Genomic DNA, 17,471 nt, shown 5'->3' with positions numbered 1-17,471 from the left:
ATGCATGATTTAAATCATGCAGGAGGAGGGGAATGGTGGGTGTGGGATGGGATCTGAGAGGATGAGGGGGGTGTTGAGGGTCCCCAAAAAACCACCAGGGGGCTGGGCTCCATGAGCCCCTGATTAGCTATAGGCCTGGGGCAGGGGATCCCCTGGTTTAAAGGCCCTCTCCCCACTTCAGGGTTATTAGAAAGGGGGGAATGTCCACTGGCCACTCCATTATACCCTATGGAGACTGGTCCCCAAAGGGTATAATGGAGAATCGATCCATGGGTATCTGGGACTCTGGGGGGGGGCTGCTTTTTGAGGTAGAGGCACCAAATTTTCAGCATAGCATCTGATGCCTCTCCAACCCCCCCCCCCAAGTTGAAACAAATTGAACCAGGGGGTCCATTTCTATGAGCCCCTAAAGAAGGTGCTCCCATCCTCCATTTATTTCCAAAGAAGAGAAGGTATATAAAAGGTGTGTGGTCTCTTCAAATGTGATGGCCAGAACTCCCTTCAGGAAGAGTTCAGTTGTGCTTGTCACAACCTTGCTCCTGGCTCCATCCCCAAACTCCCCAGATAATTCCTGAGTCAGACCTTGCAACCATAGCCACAAAATGGCCGCTGCAGATTACTTCAGTCACATAGTGGCAGCTACTGCCAAAGCAAAATCTGCACAGCCAAATTTCCAATGCTCAGCCAGCCATATTGGTAGACAAAAGTCCCACCTGGCCTCGCCCACTTCCTAAAACTCGTGGTGGGCACCAGGAAAGGTGTCTGTGGACACCATGTTGGGGATCCCTGGCATAAACTAAGCCTAACAAAATCTTGGCTGATCAAGTAGAAATTCACTGCATTACATAGCTCCTTGCTCTTCCCTGTGATTAGCCAAAATAAAAAGTTTGCAAAATAAGGCAACATACTATAAATGTATATGATTTATAGACCTCAGAATCCAGCATATTTTATAGAATTTTCACTGAAAGTCTAAGTACCCACAGCCCTTTCTCATAGGATGCTTACAGGTATTGCATTGGCCAATGTGAGAAACAGGATTTTATTTATTTTATTCCATTTCTATCCCGCCCTCCTCGCCTAGGATGTTGGACTGTGCAGCTGTCATTCTTACACAGCAAGCATTTTCTTAAGTTCATGTAAGGCAAAGCACACATTGCAATAGACGTGTGCATTAATGCAGGAATACATTACGGGATGCATTCAATGAAGAGGAATTCCTGGCTGATCAGAATCAGCTATGAATTGCAGCAGCTCAAGCCAATTTATGCATTCCAACCTCCCATGATGACTGCAAGGAGAATACCCGAGGGTTAGTCATGGAGGCGATTATTAGAACGGCTCCTCTCGGTCTGCCTTCCCTTGAGAGGAAGTGCTGTCATATGGGCAAGGAGCTCCCATCCATGCCAATCTCTTCAAGAAACATATAGCTCTTCCTCTCACATTTCCCCCCTGCCCTTCCTCCAAAGAGCTGACAGTAACATATCCAATTCTGTTCCATTTTATCCACACAAGCATGCAAAGGAGGTGAGGCGGAGAGGGTGTGACTGGCCCATGGCTAGCAAATGAGATTCAAAGCTAAATGGAGATTTGTACCTAGGACTTCCATGTCCTGCACTCTAGTCACTAGACCCCACTTCCTCTGTTTCTATTTTTAGAGCTCTGGCACTGCAACCAAGGTTCTGAACAGCTCTACTGAAGTCATATTCATCAGTATGTTTTCCCCACTACTAACCTATTTATGGATGAACTAGAATTCTAACCCGCATGTGGTTCCTCTGGGAGAACATTTTCAATTCAGTGCTTTATTCAATGCTCCAGCCTCCAAGGTCAGGCCTCTCTCCCCACAATACATTTGGTCTAGATAGGCTTGCCAACTGCAGATTAGGGGAGTATCTGGAGATCTGGGGGTTATCACCTGGGAACAGAGCTCAGTGGGGAGATGATACCTTGGATTTCTGCCTTTTGAATCTGTCATATTCTCCATGGGAACTGATTTCCATAGTCTAGAGCAGGGGTGTCAAACATGCAGCCTGGGGGCCATATTAGGCCCCCAGAGGGCTCCTATCAAGCCCCTGAGCAACTGGCTATCATCTGCTTCCTTCTCCCTCTTTCTTGTTTCCTTCTGCACAACAGCTTGCTTTGCCAGGCTTGCTCAATTGCACAGGAGCTATAGAGCAAAACCTCTATTTTCTCTATTTGCTGGGGCTTCTTCTTTGGGAAGGAAGGGGGGGAGAGCTTGCTTTGCCAGGCTCTCTCAATTGCACAGCAGAGCTACTGAGCCAAGCTTCTGTTCCTTCTATTCGCTGAGGCTTCTCCCCCTCCTGGTCCCCTGGGGAAGGAATGAAAGAGCCAGAGCTTCCTTTGCCCAGTTCCCTGGATCCCATGGGAGAAATACAAAGAAAGCACTCTTAAGACCAATGAGTGATAATGTTTTAAGCTTTTTTAAAAAAAAACCCATTTAAATGTGTTTGTTTGTGTCCTTTATAAAGTTTATCACTCTGCTACCTAATCTTAAATATGTACCCATTTGGCCCAGCCCAACATGGCCTGACCTGACATTTATGTCAGATCCGACGCTCATAATAAATGAGTTTGACACACCTGGGGGACTCCAGGCCCCACTTGAAGGTTCGTAACCCTAGATCCAGACAATGCACATTCAGTAAAGGGGTGTGTGTGTGAGAGAGAGGCTAAAATGCCAGGCTGACAGTACCACTACATCAGCACTTGGCTTTGGAAGCAGTGAGCTCTGGGAATCATTGCAGTAGCCATGGGAAGCAGAGAACAACTGCAACTAGCCTTTCAGACAAGAAAAAGGCAGGAAAATGAGATGAACAGAGCAATTGCAAACTGACACCAAGGCAATGAATGAGTCAGGAAATAAGGGGAAGACTTTCAATAGTTACACAGGGACTAATTGGTTTAGCTTGGCTTCAACAGAAGAAAGCAAGCTGTAAGAAAAAAAAGGAGGGGGAGGGCTAAATTTTCAGGCTGCACTTTGAGAAACTGTGGTGGACATGAAGAAGCAAGAGAAAGGAATGGAAGGCAGTTACTGCCTCAGCTGGTGTGCGCACCTGCTTTGCCAGCCTCACTGGTTTATGGAGACAATGAAGCAGAGAAACACAGAGTTGGAAGGGACCCCCAAAAGTCATCTAGTCCAATCCCCTGAATAATGCAGGAAATTCAGTTACCTCTGCCCCCTCAATTCCCCAGTGACTCCTGCTCTGTGCCCAGAGCATCTCCTCTGCTTATTCGTCCCCTTCCTTCCAGGCTCTGCAACCAGGCCAGGACCCTGCAATCTTTGTGGGAAAGGAACAGAGAAGATTGCTACTCTTTACAGGCAGGTAAGGCTAGACAGCAGTGGGCTTCATTTCTGCCATCCTTCCCCAAGTACCAAGACCTCCAGTGCTCCAGAGACAGACAACTTGCCAGTCTTCCTCTGTACCTGCAACTCTGCTGGACATTCCAGCAACTAGTCCCCTCCAAGAGAAGATCCTCAGGGGTGGAGGACTGGAATGGCAGGGCTTTTTTTGAGCAGGAATGCACAGGGACCCAGTTCTGGCTGGCTTGCTGCAGTGGAGTGTGGTTTAGTATGCAAATAACTTCTTGCTGGGCTTTTTCTACAAAAAAAGGGCCTGTGTGAAACAATGGTGATGTCAGAGGTGTGGCCTAATATACAAATGAGTTCCGGCTGGACTTTTTCTACAAAAAGAGCCCTGCGGAACAGTAAAATATACTCTGAATCAACCCAACAGGTGCAATTAGCACATGAAAGAGACAACCAAAGTCACAGGGTTTGTGTACAGAGACCTTTAATTTTCCTGAGATATGGATGGACAAAACAGTGCTGTGAGCGGACGGATGCAAAGGGGCGAGGGGTGGTCATGCATGCCCCCGAGGCTTTCTCTGTCTCACACGCTGCCAGTGGCAAGATCAGAGCTGTTCTACACAGCAAGGCAGCAGGAGGAGGCAGTTCCCAGTCAGACCACAAGGGGGTGTATGTATTTCTGAACGTTCCCGTCTTGAAAAAACCTTCACTGTATGTAGTACTTCCTGCTAGTTCACCATGTCTTAAGAGGGGGGGGAGAATAATTCAAAAATACAACACCCCCACTGGCAGCTTTGAATAGTACGATCTAAAATTTCCCCGCTGTCCCTGACCCTCATGTTCCACAAGATGCGTAGATCAGCTCTGAGCCCAAGGGACAGCCCCTCAAAGAGCCAGCAGGGAGCAATTTCCATGTCCACCCAGCTCAAGTTCTCCTTTGGTGCGATCCACCCTCAGCCAAAGGAGTTGACCAACATGTGAAGATTCAAAGCTCACAAGTAAGAATGTGTTTGCAATCATCCCTCTCATATGAAGATGGGACACATGAAGAGAGCGTTCTCTCGGCCCACTAAGGGGCAAGGCCTCTCAGCTTTAGGGGAGGCTCATTCCATGCTAATTCCTGTCAGGAATTCTCCTCTCTTCACGTACAACTGGGAGGCCATTCCTCCCAATGCACAAACCATGCAGGCCTGAGGCTTCCCCTCAGCCCAGACTGGGATACAAGATGGGCCTTTCCATCTCTTTCCTCTGGACCTGCCGGGGTATAGGCAGGCCCAGAGTTCCTGCCCACCGGCTGGCTCTCTGAGGAAGGAAGCAAAAGAAGAACATTTGGATTTTTTGCCACACACTATCTGCCTTTGATGAAGCCATCGAGCACACGATCGCTCCGCTCCGACAGCCAGTAGCCGGCCATGGCAGCCACGGCACCAATAAAGATGGCGGTGAAGACCATGTCTCCTTTGGCGGCTAGTGTGGCAAGGGCACAGACTATGGTGCCAAAGAACATCTGCTGCAGCACGACCACCTCGTCATCCGTGATGTCGTCGAAGAAGCCCTTCTCAGGAGCATCTGTGGGACAAGGAACAGGCCATGAACTGGAGCAAAGATGGTCCGTGGGCAGCCACTAGCTCATAACACAATACTATCTTGCCCCAAATGTTAAGAAATACCCACAGTTTTAGTCATAATGTTTTTCACGTATATTTGAGGGGAGAAGGTTCCACCCCTTAATGTTACATCTCATGCATGGAATAGAGAAGGTAAAGAAAGAAGTACTTTTCTCCCTTTCTCACAATACAAGAACTCGTGGACACGCAACGAAATTGCTGAGCAATCAGGTTAGAATGGATAAAAGGAAGTATTTCCACTCCAAGGGTGATTAACACATGGAATTCACTGCCACGGGAGGTGGTAGTGGCTACAAGCACAGACAGCTTCAGAAGGGGATTGGATAAGCATATGGAGCAGAGGTCCATCAGTGGCTATTAGCCACAGTGTATTGTTGAAACTCTGTCTGGCGCAGTGGTGCTTTGTATTCTTGGTCATGGGGGGGGGCACAGTGGGAGGGCTTCTAGTGTCCTGGCCCCACTGATGGACCTCCTGATGGCACCTGGTTTTTTTGGCCACTGTGTGACACAGAGTGTTGGACTGGATGGGCCATTGGCCTGACCCAACAGCTTCTCTTATGTTCTTATGCCTTGTTACCATTTTGAATGCAACATGCCCTGCGTATAATTTGCATCCAGTAGACCAACAATATTTCTGGGGGATAAAGTTTTGAGAGTCAAAACTCTGGAAATCTTGTCAGCTTTTAAGGTGATTCTGGCCTCAAATATTGTTCTTTTGCTGCAGGCAAACACAGCAATCCACATGAAACTATGCACTGAGTATCTAAATGTAAATACTTGTATAAAATGCTATGGCTGAATGCTCCAAAACGAGAAAGTCCTTTCTTGCTAGATGGTGCTGTTGTGGAGGCCTGGGTCTATGTGCCCTGTAGGCCTTGCAGGAGCATCTGGCTGGACACAGTATGACCCAGCTGGCTGTATTTGATGGACATTTGCCTGTATGCAGGGCTTTTTCTGAGCAGGAATGCAGCTCTGGCTGGCTTAGCATCAGGGGGTGTGGCCTAATATGCAAATAAGATCAAGCTGGGCTTTGTGAAACAATGGTGATGTCAGGAGGTGTGGCCTAATATGCCTGTATGTAAATTTCCCCAACCAGAGAATGTGTGCTCTTGCAGACAATGCCAGCATGGTTTACCTGGGGGCTTGTCCTCCACACAGATTCCTTCTTTGCGCACATGTCCCTCTGCACAAACACACCGGTAGCTGCCCTCTGTATTCTCACACACCTCGTTGGCACCAGTGCAGACGGGTTCCTCGGTTTCACCAGTACACTCGTCCACATCTGGGAGAGAGGACACATGCAGGAAAGTCCAAGTCACATTGCATAGTTGGAGGCCATAAAGACAGCAGAAACCCAAGTAACATTTCTAGGCCCAACCCCCATAGAGGGAGATACACTGCCTCTCAAGCCCTGCCACAGAACGGGGGCTAACTAGCTTCCCACAGAAGGCAGAGTCTCATCCACATTTTTCAGAAAGCCTTTCTCCAGGTAACTTCTCTTCAGGGCATTCCCTTTTGTCCTCTGCTCAAAGGTAACAAAGATACTGATACTGTTGTATAAGGATAGGGCTTTTTTTGTAGCGGGAACTCCTTTGCATATTAGGCCACACACCACAATGTAGCCAATCCTCCAAGAGTTTATAGTAGGCCCTGTACTAAGAGCCCTATAAACTCTTGGAGGATTGACTACATCAGTGGGTGTGGCCTAATATGCAAAGGAGTTCCTGCTACAAAAAAGCCCTGTAAAGGGGTGTACATTTTGGTCTACCTGAACAAAAAATGCACTTGTAAAACATCTTTTGGGTATTTTAAAAAATATTTCAGCATCCCAAATATACTCAGGATTTTTCATAAGGAAAAAGAAACACTAGAAAAAAAGCCCAAATATATTTGAAAATTACCAGCAAACTCGGGATCAGCTGCTTTGTAAGCTCTTTGGGCAGCCCAGTATAATTGAACAGTCCCAAAGAGCCCCACATGATTCGCCTCTCAGCTGTTCTTTGTGGCTTTGCCATTGCTTTTCTCCCCCTCTGTATTTTTCAGTTTGGATCTACTGAACCCCATTTGGGATTTCCAAAAAATCTTGGATCTGAAGATTTGGGATTTGGGTTTTTTAAGAAATCCCAATTTTTTTTTCAAGTCCAAAAGACCCAAATAAAAAAATATAGAGGGAAAAAAGACCTGCACATCCACACTGTTGTACTGAAAGCCTCTTTACCCCTTAAGCATGATCTGGTTTGTCTTGTCTTGGTCTGCAGCAGCTTTTTAACAATGTGATTACTCCTTTTCTGAAATCTTTCTTCTCTTCCTTATGCCAAAGGGCAAATCTGGCAGGAAAATGTTACCAGAATTAGCTTTGGCAAGAAAGGCACAGTATGTGCAGAGAACTAGTCCCACCACAAAGAATACAGAACAGAGCCTGCTCTTCTGGTTCCATCCTATTGGAAGGAGGAAGATGTCATTAAAAGGTAACCAGCAGAAAGGCTCACCTAGGCACTTGACTCCATCACGCTGATAGCCCTTGTTGCACTTCTTGCAGCGGGAAGGCCCAGCACCCATGCAACCGATGCATGCCTTGGCACAGTCTGAAAAGAAAGCCAGTGGAAGGGTTATGGAGCCAGCATGCAAACTGACCTCTCATGGATCAGGAAAAGCCACAGTCTGGTGGATGCCTAGGAAGATTAAAGCTCTCCACTAGAACAGGAAGCCTTTGCCATTGTTGCCCTTTCTCCTCCTCTCCTCTAGCTTCAGCAAACTACTCAGGAGCACAGTGTCTGCTTTGCATGCAGAAGACCTCAGGTTCAACTCCTGGCCTCTCCAGCTAAAAGGATCAGATAGTGGGTGAAGTAAGAAACACCTGCTTGAGACCCTGGAGAGCCGCTGTCAATTAGAGCAGATGATACTGCCCCTTAAAGATCAGTATAAACGTACTCGGAGGGTGAAAAAATCAAGGGCACAGAACATCTGTACTAGGTTCAGATTTGCAACACTGGGCCATTTTTGTTTGAGGCCAGCAATGACTTCGAAAGGATGACACTCCAAGCCAGCAAAACACACCAGGCTGACCCTTATCTCTGACCAACATAAATTAGACATGCCTGCTCCTGTGCTGTATTCCCCCACTATTCAGTATCCTGCAACAAAATCCAAGCACGCGCAACATATCACTCATGCTGCCCACTCCTCATCCGATAAGACCACTTTAAAAACAGGAGTCGTCATACAAGGGGGGAGGGGCAAGTTAGACAGCAACAGAAATTCTGTGCTAACGTTAAGCAAGATTTTGGTGATGTGCTGTAGAAATAATAGTACCATATTGCTGTTTCGGATTTGGAGCTCCTACCTCGGCATTCGTAGGAACCTTCTGTGTTGACGCAAAACTGGTTGGCGCGGCAGTGCGCCATGTCTGTGCCGCATTCATCTATGTCTGTTTGAGAAGGAGAGAGAGGTCAGGGCTATGAGTCATATGAGACTACTCCCCCCCTTCCCACATATGAAATCCTCTTCCCTTTGTTCTAAAGTCCAGTGTGGAATTGGAGGAGGTGCATCTGCAATCAAAGCCACCCCCTTCCCCTCTGTAACCTGAAAAGACTCATCTTTCCTCAAAGGCTGCTAAGCAACCAGATGCCTCTCTTCAGGCCTAGTCCCTCTGACTCACCAATGCACCTGCGGTCATGCAGCATCCAACCCCTCTTACAGCGGAGGCAACTTGAGTCTTCAGGGCCAGAGCAGCGTCCACAGGCCCGGTAGCACTCTAAGTGGGGAAGAAAACACAGTGAATCAGAAGAACAAGGGCTACCTCCTCACAGACACTTTCCTCGCCCCCAGACAGATGTGCTGGCTTAAAGGAGCCTGATACAAACTTGTGATGGGGACTGAGGGGTGGGGGAGCAAGAGACACCCGGCTTCCCTTTATAGAAATCTACATACCATTTCAGAGCCCAGCAGCCTAAGATCATAGAGGAAGGAGAATGAGTTCAACAGGAAATGCATAGGCATTACTGATAGTGCCAGAGCCACCCTGACACAGCAGTGAAGGATGTAAAGAAGGCAGTAACATTACTCCTGAACTCGGTTCCCACTTGGCAATATAATTATACATCAATACTGTGGGTAGCTGGGGTGACAGCATGCTGCAGCTGTGACTGAACACCGTATAAGATTGGTTCAGCCAAGAAGACCATTTTTAAAAATAGAGCATAGTCACAAGAGGGAGCCTGAGCTACATGACAGTGCCAGATTCTGTGCCAATGTCAAACGCCAGTTTCAAATATTTTAGTAATAATAATATATTGTTTCAGGGGGTTGTCCCTTTAGTCAGAACTCTCTTCAACTGTCAACTTGAAAAAAAATGGCTACTGGTTACCTCAGAGAACGGAACTCTGGGAATACAGAAGGTATAAGGATGCCTAGTAGATATGAACAAGAGCGCACAAATTCTGAGGTAATCTTATGCATTCAGAACAGTGCTGCTTTTGGGAAAGAGGGCTTAACATTTTATTGGATGGGAGGGTTTCAGAACCCAACCCAAGAAATCAGAATTTTCAGCAGGGCCAAGGGAAGAAAAGGAAGAGCAGCAGTGGCAAGGGCAATCACTAACCAGTACATGCCAACTAGCCAGCAGGGGGCAGCAGAGCTTCCTTCACCGGGCCTTGCCCCCAATCCAGCCCAGCAGGGGGACACTACATACCCGCACATACCAGGTGGCTGTCGTTGCGAGCTGCTTCATAGTAGCCGTCTCCACACTCAGAACAGAAGGGGCCCCCATAGCCTGTCTGACACATGCACAGGCCAGTGCCCCCGCGCGTGCCATCACCATCACATTGCCCATACCCACTGCAGGGCTTCTGGGTACCCCCGGGGCAGGCTGCAGAGAGACACAAGTAAACACCGGGGGTAACAAGCCCTCAGCCTTAATCCTTCTCACACCGATCCACCTCAGACAACCTGCCTCATCCCAAAAGATATGCAATTAATTACCAACAGAAAAGTACCCAGCCACACTGAATGCATCTGGTGGAAGTGCCAAGTCGCAGCTGACTTATGGTGGCCCCTCATGGGGTTTTCAAGGTAACCACTCTGCCATTGCCTGTCTCTGCACTGCGACCCTGGAGGCCTCCCACCCACATTCTAACCTGGGCTGACACTGCTTAGGCTTCTGAGATGTGACAAGACTAGGCTAACCTGGGCCATCCAGGTCAGGCACATAGATCTACCCTTCACTAAAAGAAAGCCACCCCAGATTTCCTCCACTTTCACAGCCCTACAGCTACAGTACCTCTCTAGCTACTGCAGAGCGAAAAGTAGCCACTCCCAGCAAGCCAGCTAGGGAGTGCTTGACAGAATCCACAGGGTCCCACCAAGCAATGGTTGCTCCCCAATACAGACCTTCAGGGCCCTTACTCAACCATCCATTCATCCACACATTTATAGAGCCCGAGAGATATGCACAAACGGCACTGTGGGAAGACAACATGGGAAGGCTGGATAACAACTCACAGTGGCAATCGGGCCCATAGGTGCCAGGGGAGCAGCAGAGATTCAGAGTGTCCATGCAGAGCCACTGGAAAAAGTCAGGATGCTTCTGCTGCCTGGAAAGGAAGTGGGGAAGAGCCCGTTACTGCTGCCCCTTCTTCCATGCTGTCTTGATAGCAACACCCCTTTGCTGTGCCCAAGAATGGAACAACCAAGCCTAGAGAGGGAGACTGTTCTACAGCATAGTCAGCTAAAAAGGTTCAAGATGGGATGCCTCCGCCAAAAGTCCTGGAACGCCTGGGCCTTCCATTCTTTCCATACCCACCCAAGCTGCAGCTTCTCAAGATCCCTCCTTCCACTTCCCACAGCCCAGGCTGCTCCCTGAGCTCTGTGTATCCTAAACTGCTTGTCCAGCAAACCCTGGGCTTGGATCCATGGAATCCTCACCCCAACCCATCTTTGGGAACAGAGTGTGTGTGTGTGTGTGTGTAAATGGTGTCGGCCCCCACGCTGCCACTCACTCATGGAACCACCAGCGCTCGATATGCTCCTCACTCTTCTCCAGCAGCTGGTGACAGGCAAAGTCCGATGTGGTGCACACACCCTCCAGCACCTCCAGCAGGCGGGTCTCACTGTGGGGGATAGGAGGGGACCCAGTGAGTTGCAGAGCAGAGCAAAATAGTCTTAGGAATCTGCCACCCCTCTTGGCTTCAATAGTCCTCTGCCTACTTTCCAGCCCGCCAGCTGGGAAGGGTTGTGGTTCAGCGTCTGCTTTGCTTGCAAAGGTCCCAGGGTTAATCCCTGGGAACACCTCCAGTTGGAACTGTTAGCAGGTGTTAAAAGATTTCTGTCTGAGACCCTGGAGAGCTACTGCGGGTTAGGGTATAGGCAACATGGATCTAGAAAGTTAGACCAGGGGCCTGACTCTGTATAAGCTTCAATTTAGGGGAGCAGAGCACCAGCACAGTGGTAGAACATCTGACTTGCACACAAAAGGTCCCAGGTTCAACCCCTGGCCTCTCCAACTAAAAGGATCAGGTAGCAGGTGATGTGAAAGCCCTCTGCCTGAGACCCTGGAGAGCAGCTGCCAGCCAGAGTAGACAATACTGACCATGACAGACCAGTGCCTGAGTCAATGAAAGGCAGATCCATGTGTTCTGTCAAATTCAGTTTATAAACTTCTGTCCCTTTCACCTAAGAGTGCCTTTTAACAGCCTTCCCTTCTTCCCAGAACCTCACCAAATTATCCCAATAACAGAGCTTTTTGTGCTCAAGCAGCAAGTGTCCTTATGTGCACGCTCTCTCTTTCTCCCCCCCACCCCAGGGTAGAGTCATGAGTCAGCAATAGGGCAGATGTAGGCCCTGGGGAGCCTAAGGGGGACAGCTGCACTGACATAGAACAAACAGGTCTGGCTGATATCTCCTTCTCCAATTAGAATCCACATAACAATGCCACTGTATGATTGCTTGTTACTACTTCCTTTTATGTTAAACCCCACCCCCACCTTCCAAATCCACAAGGAAAAGAAGCACAGCAGGACATATTAGGAGGTCAGGGAAGTGAGCAGCTTTTTGAGTTCATCGCAGTTCTTCATCAGGCTGGATGTTATGCAAAGAGAAACAAAACATGGGAATGAGAAAAAAGTAAACCAGTACAGTGGAGCACAACAGAGAGCCCACTTCCACAGGATACTGGTTTAAGCTTTGGCGTATGGAGGGCACCTGAACCCACAGCATTGTGGACTGTGTTTTCCAAACCATCCCCTGATCTCCTCTCTAAAAGGGCATTTTCTTTTCCCTAAAGGTCTGAGTTCTGCCAGGCTGCTGATTTTGATCCTGGCTCCTCACATCCCATGTGGGGAAATCCAGCCTTTTATGGAAATGGCCACAGAGAACTAGGGTGGGAGGCTAAGAAAAAGGCTCGCTTCCCCTACCCTTTCCAACAGTGGTAGGAGCAAACTTTCTAATCGCATTGCAAAGTCCAGGATCAGAGCTTGGAGGCTTCCAATCCTAAGGCCGGATGCTACCAGCTTTCCTTCTGTCAAGAAGAGCAGCAAGGGCCCCTGTCGGTCACCTGAAAGGTTACTCTAGGAATGAGGGGCCCACACAGATAAAAGCAGGGAAGGACAGAAAGAGCCAGCCTTCACCTCTCTGTAGGGGTTTTTTCCTACCTTCCTCCATTGCCCTGTAGGCTCAACAGCAGCCAGCAGGAACCCATGCACTTCCAACCACCATGTCACAGGCCTTGTTCATTTGCTCTACCAGACACTGACAGGGGTTTCTTGTCATGCTCCATTCTTGTCCTGTCTTCTCTCTCTTTATTTGCTGGAAAAATTTCTCCGGGCACAAAAAAACCACCTCCTCTTCACTGTTGCCCCCACCATGCTGTTCAGTATAGAGCCACCCACTTTCTTATTAGGGAGAACACCGGAATGAAAGAAAGGGTGACACTGAGAGTTAATTAGGTCAGCCACACTCTTTTTGGCACTGCTTAACCTAAATCTGGGCTAACCCCGCCTTTAACTGTTACAAACTGTAGGCTCTGTTTCTCTCGCTCCTGGCCATCTTGACAAAAAGATCTGAGGAACTCAAAAGCGGGCACACTCTTTAAATGGCCTTAGAATGTTGTTATGCTACGCTGCTTTTGCATTTTCTCTAGTGGGTCAGAAAGGTGTGTCATTTTTACACAGAGGAGCTCACACCAAAACTCTTGTTCCCTGCCCTACTGCCAATAATCTTGTGTGTTCACTTCCCAGACTGACCCTCTTATTATCCCAAAGATCCCTGTCAAAAATATTCAAACTGAGCATGTACATTGAATAGGTGTTGTCATGGACCTAAACTGTGTAATGGATTCTGAGTACAAAGCCCTGTGTGAAACAAGATGCTGGACTAGATGGACCCCTGGCGTGATCCTGCTGGGCTCTGCTTATGTTCTTATGACTCCCTGGACCCCACAGCCCACAAATGGGTCAGTTTCTATTGGAAAAAGAAGACAAGTGGGGTAAAGAACTAGGGTTACACTGGAAAAGAAATGGCTTTCAGAAGTGAGTGAAGCATCTGACAGCTCTGCCTTTCCATATGATCAAAAGGAAACACATGCAGAGTTGGACTCTCTCTGCTGTTGCCTAGATCTTACTGTCAACCAGCCATGGCATGAGCTTCACAAAGAAAGTGACAGGTGCCTCTGACTAACTAAGGGGTTTTAATGTGTTTAAATTGTTCTTTTACACTTTGTTTGTAGCCTGAGGACTACTTAGAAGGCTGATGTTTTCTGCTTTTGAATTCTTTGGCTGAGTTTTAATGGCTTGATCATTTAAATCAGGGGTGTCAAACGTGTGGCCCGTGGGCTGGATTAGGCCCCAGAGCACTCCTATCAGACTGTGAGCAACTCACTGTCATCTGCTTCCTTCTCTCTCTCTCTCTTGCTTCTTTCCGAGTCACAGCTTGCTTTGCCAGGATTTCTCAATTGCACATGAGCTATAGAGCAAAGCCTCTTATTTTCTCCATTGGTTGAGGCTCTTCCCTTGGGAAGGAGGTGGGAAGAGATAGCTTGCTTTGATACTGATCACAATTTTGCAAGACTGCTAATATTTTCAGCATGTTTTATTTTAGGTTTTTAAAAAATCTTTAATTGCGTTTGTCTGTGTTCCTTATAAAGTTTATATCTTTGCTACCTGACATTACATTTCATGACACACACGGCCCGGCCCAACAAGGTCTCACTTATGTCAGCTCTGTCCTCATAACAAATGAGTTTGACACCCCTGATTTAAATGATGTTTACACAGTCTTGCAGCTTTTATTTCATAAGCTGTTCTGGATCAAGTTCTTTGGAGAGGCAGCACAAAATAAATAAGTAAGCACCATTTTTCATTTAATTCATTTGTACCCCGCTTTTCTCCCTGGTGGGGACCCAAAGTGGCTTACATCGTTCTCCTCCATTATCCTCACAACAACCCTGTGAGGTAGGTGAGGCTGAGAGAGTGTGGCTGGCCCAAGGTCGCTCGACAAGATTCCATGGCACAAGTGGAGATTCAAACCTGAGTCTCCCAGATGATAGTCTGACATGCTTAACCACTACACCCCACTGGTTCTTACCTTGCACAGCTAGCTCTACTGAAAACGTACAGAACAATTTTATTCCAGCTCAGTCCTGACAACAAATAGGTACTCTTGGATGGAACATGATGAGGGCACTTCTGCTTAGATGTAACCCACACAGAGCAGCCACTTGTCTCTGTAACAATATGATTTCAGATGGCCTGCTTTGAATCTCAGCCCTTACCTCACTAGGCAGCCTATTTGTTGAAATTAGCAAGTTTGCAACACTTCAATAATTATAAACTTTGTTTTGTTAGTCAACGGCAAGTCACACGTGTTTACTGTAACCTATTTATTAGCTAAAGAGAAAGCTCAGGAATGTCTGTAGGAAGTCTTAGTTAAATCACCTGGAATTGAGTGCTGTGACTGGAAATGGATTGGCTATTCTGCATTTTATAGCTCTCTTCCTGTCTTTGTCTCAGGTGGACTACAACTAGGAAATACCTACATGTCCTTTTGTGATTAACCTAGATTTGCAGAAACACCAACTGGCAGGAAACTTTATTACTTTTTATGGCTATCCAGGCCAAATGGCCAAGCCACACTGTTTCACCACGTGATCACAGCCAGTTTGCCCTCTTCATCAACAAACTGCATGTATTTCAGCCCACAATACCTGATCCCCTTGTCTGATAAAGTGTGCTTAGACAGCACATGAAAGCTTACTTTCTGAATAAAACTTAGTTGATCTTAAAGGTGCCACTTGACTGATGCTTTGTCTTTGTCTAAGTCTGGAGAGAGAAGCCATTCCTAGTTTTGTTCTCTAACTGTTAAGATGTAGAAGTTAATTGTTATTTTCTTCCCAGTTTTACCCTTCCCTTGTAGTTTTAAGCAAAGCAATCATATTCTTTTAAACACACACATGATTTCTGCATATTCTTTGCTGCGCTGCTAACTTCAAACTCTGCTCAATAATATTTTTCTCTAAGAATATTCAACACTATTCCTATCACTGCCCATTCTACTATCTCCTACCCAGAACACTTTATTTAACTTATACACCTCCTTTACCCTAATGGGGACCTAAAGTGGCACATTTTATCCTCACTGCAACCCTGCGAGGTAGGTTAGACTGAGAGCATGTGAATGGCCCATGTTCACCCAGCAAGCTTCCATGGCAGAGTAGGGATCTGAACCTGAGTTTCCAATATCCTAGTCTGACCATCTTAACTACTACGCTATGCTGGGTCTCATGCCAGCTTTTCTTATACGGTGGTTGGAAAAATTAGTGACATGATGTATGTCATGCACTATCTGAACAGCTATTGTTATTTAGATTTTGTATCACTTAGATTTTATTTTATTTATTTCGATTTTCCAAATGGTGGTTTGGAAAAATTCATGACATGATGTATGTCATGCACTATCTGAACAGCAATTGTTATTTAGATTTTGTATCATTCACCCTGTGGGCTAGAAACCTGTTTTATAAAAAACGAAACCAAAACCCCACAGAAGCCAAGATTCTTAGAGCTCTGCTCCATACTGCAGCAGTGGCCAGGCTCCATTATTTAATACAGTAAATATGACCATGCAGAGTCTTCTGAGCTAATCAGCGTGCCAAGTGAGGCTCTGCCAACTCCCAAGAAGGATGCCAATCCAAGGACGCCCATTTGTAGCAGCATCTTGCCAATGGCCTGGTGCAGCCCAGCCCCCCAGGTCACCTGTTTGCATATTTTGCAAGCTTCTCTTCTTCCCAGGCTGTGTTCCCGCCCCCGAAGTTCTCTCGCTGTGTCCGCTCCAGACCCTGGGAAGGCAGGAGAAGGCTCACAGCAATCCTACAGTGAGTGCCCCCTTCCCCCACCGCACCAAGCCCACCAACTCTCTGCCCCAACGCCAGCATGCAGCAACCCAATCTGCTGCCTCGCCCACCTTAGCATCGGGCTGTGCCAAACCCCCCTCTTCCCAGCTCTTTCCCCAAGCAGGAGCCAGAAGGGAAATAGTTAATACTGCCCCACACCAAATGCTCATGTGTCCCTAACTCTTCACCCCAATCCAATAACTTTTGCCAGCCTCCCACCTTATTGAAGTTGCTGGTAAGATCCCGGCAGGTCTGACAGGGCTCTTTCTGGGAAATCCCCGGGCCTGGAATCCACAGAAGCAGCAGGAGAAATAAGAGTGCTGCAGACTTTGCCTGGGGCAAAGCCATCTTTATACCTGGGAAAAGGCTGGAGAAAAAGAAGGAAGGAGACATGAAGGGGGTGGTCTTAGTGAGGAAGCTGATAATTTATCTTAGCTATTTTATACCCCACTTTTCTCCCCAAAAAAGACCTCAAAGCAGTTTACAATATCGTTCTCTTCTCCTCTAGTCTACCTCACAACGACTGTTCTGTGAGGTAAGTTACCCACCCAGCAATCTTCTATAGCAGAAGCGAGATATGAACCTGAGTCTTCCAGATCATAGCCTTGACACTCTGGCCACTGCACCACACCACTGGTGGTCCCTGAGCAGTGCTTATGCAGCAGCTCATGCTATGGGCTTGTTCTCTAAATAAACCCCCAACCTCAAACTCTGGAAGAATGGGCTTCACTCCCAACTTCAGACATTCTGGAAGTGAAAATTCCTCCCCACCCCCCGCACAAGCTGGGCTGGAATGAGTATCATTAAGGCAAGAAAACACTACTTTATTAGTGAATGAAGTGGGACAAGGCCTCAAGCCTATCTGGAAATCACATCCTGACTCAGAAGCCCACTGGCTCAAGATGCATCAGGGCTGATCTGGGACCTTCCATAACAGCCCTCTACAACTTGTGATTCACTCACCAAACCCAGTGTAGGCCGCCAACAAAGATGGGCTCACTGTGGCAGCCTGAGTACTCTCCTGACTGCCTTGGCAGGCACCAAGCCAGGGGCAGAGGAAGCACCTCTGCACATCACTTGAGATGGATCTCAGGCATGCAGCAACAGCAGAAGAGAAGGCAGCACCTTCTCT

The 17,471-nt window shown here is 47.5% G+C and overlaps 1 protein-coding gene across 1 annotated transcript; it reads right to left on the bottom strand.

The window, feature by feature from the left end:
* Window positions 1–3,798: 3,798 nt before the first annotated feature.
* Window positions 3,799–16,705, bottom strand: LOC132572398 (protein disulfide isomerase Creld1-like). Its single transcript, XM_060239352.1, has 10 exons — window positions 16,559–16,705; window positions 16,203–16,285; window positions 10,956–11,066; window positions 10,459–10,550; window positions 9,650–9,826; window positions 8,618–8,713; window positions 8,303–8,386; window positions 7,449–7,544; window positions 6,095–6,241; window positions 3,799–4,900 (listed from the first exon to the last, which is right to left on the bottom strand). Exons 1-10 carry the CDS (start codon window positions 16,685–16,687, stop codon window positions 4,680–4,682), a joined length of 1,236 nt encoding a protein of 411 aa, XP_060095335.1. The 5' UTR covers window positions 16,688–16,705; the 3' UTR covers window positions 3,799–4,679.
* Window positions 16,706–17,471: the final 766 nt, after the last annotated feature.

This window comes from Heteronotia binoei, chromosome 5 (genome assembly GCF_032191835.1).
Source record: "Heteronotia binoei isolate CCM8104 ecotype False Entrance Well chromosome 5, APGP_CSIRO_Hbin_v1, whole genome shotgun sequence".
NCBI classification, from domain to species: domain Eukaryota; kingdom Metazoa; phylum Chordata; class Lepidosauria; order Squamata; family Gekkonidae; genus Heteronotia; species Heteronotia binoei.
The sequence above is the reverse complement of the archived record's forward strand: the minus strand, read 5'-3'. Positions and strand labels throughout refer to the sequence as shown.

Excerpts from the sequence above, each read along its gene's own strand:
- LOC132572398 (XM_060239352.1), bottom strand. The coding sequence starts at position 16,687 with ATGGCTTTGCCCCAGGCAAAGTCTGCAGCACTCTTATTTCTCCTGCTG. Across the intron at positions 10,551-10,955 it reads GAGCGCTGGTGGTTCCATGA|GCAGCAGAAGCATCCTGACT; the intron begins GTGAGTGGCAGC and ends CTTCCTTTCCAG. Across the intron at positions 9,827-10,458 it reads CTATGGGCCCGATTGCCACT|CCTGCCCCGGGGGTACCCAG; the intron begins GTGAGTTGTTAT and ends GTCTCTCTGCAG.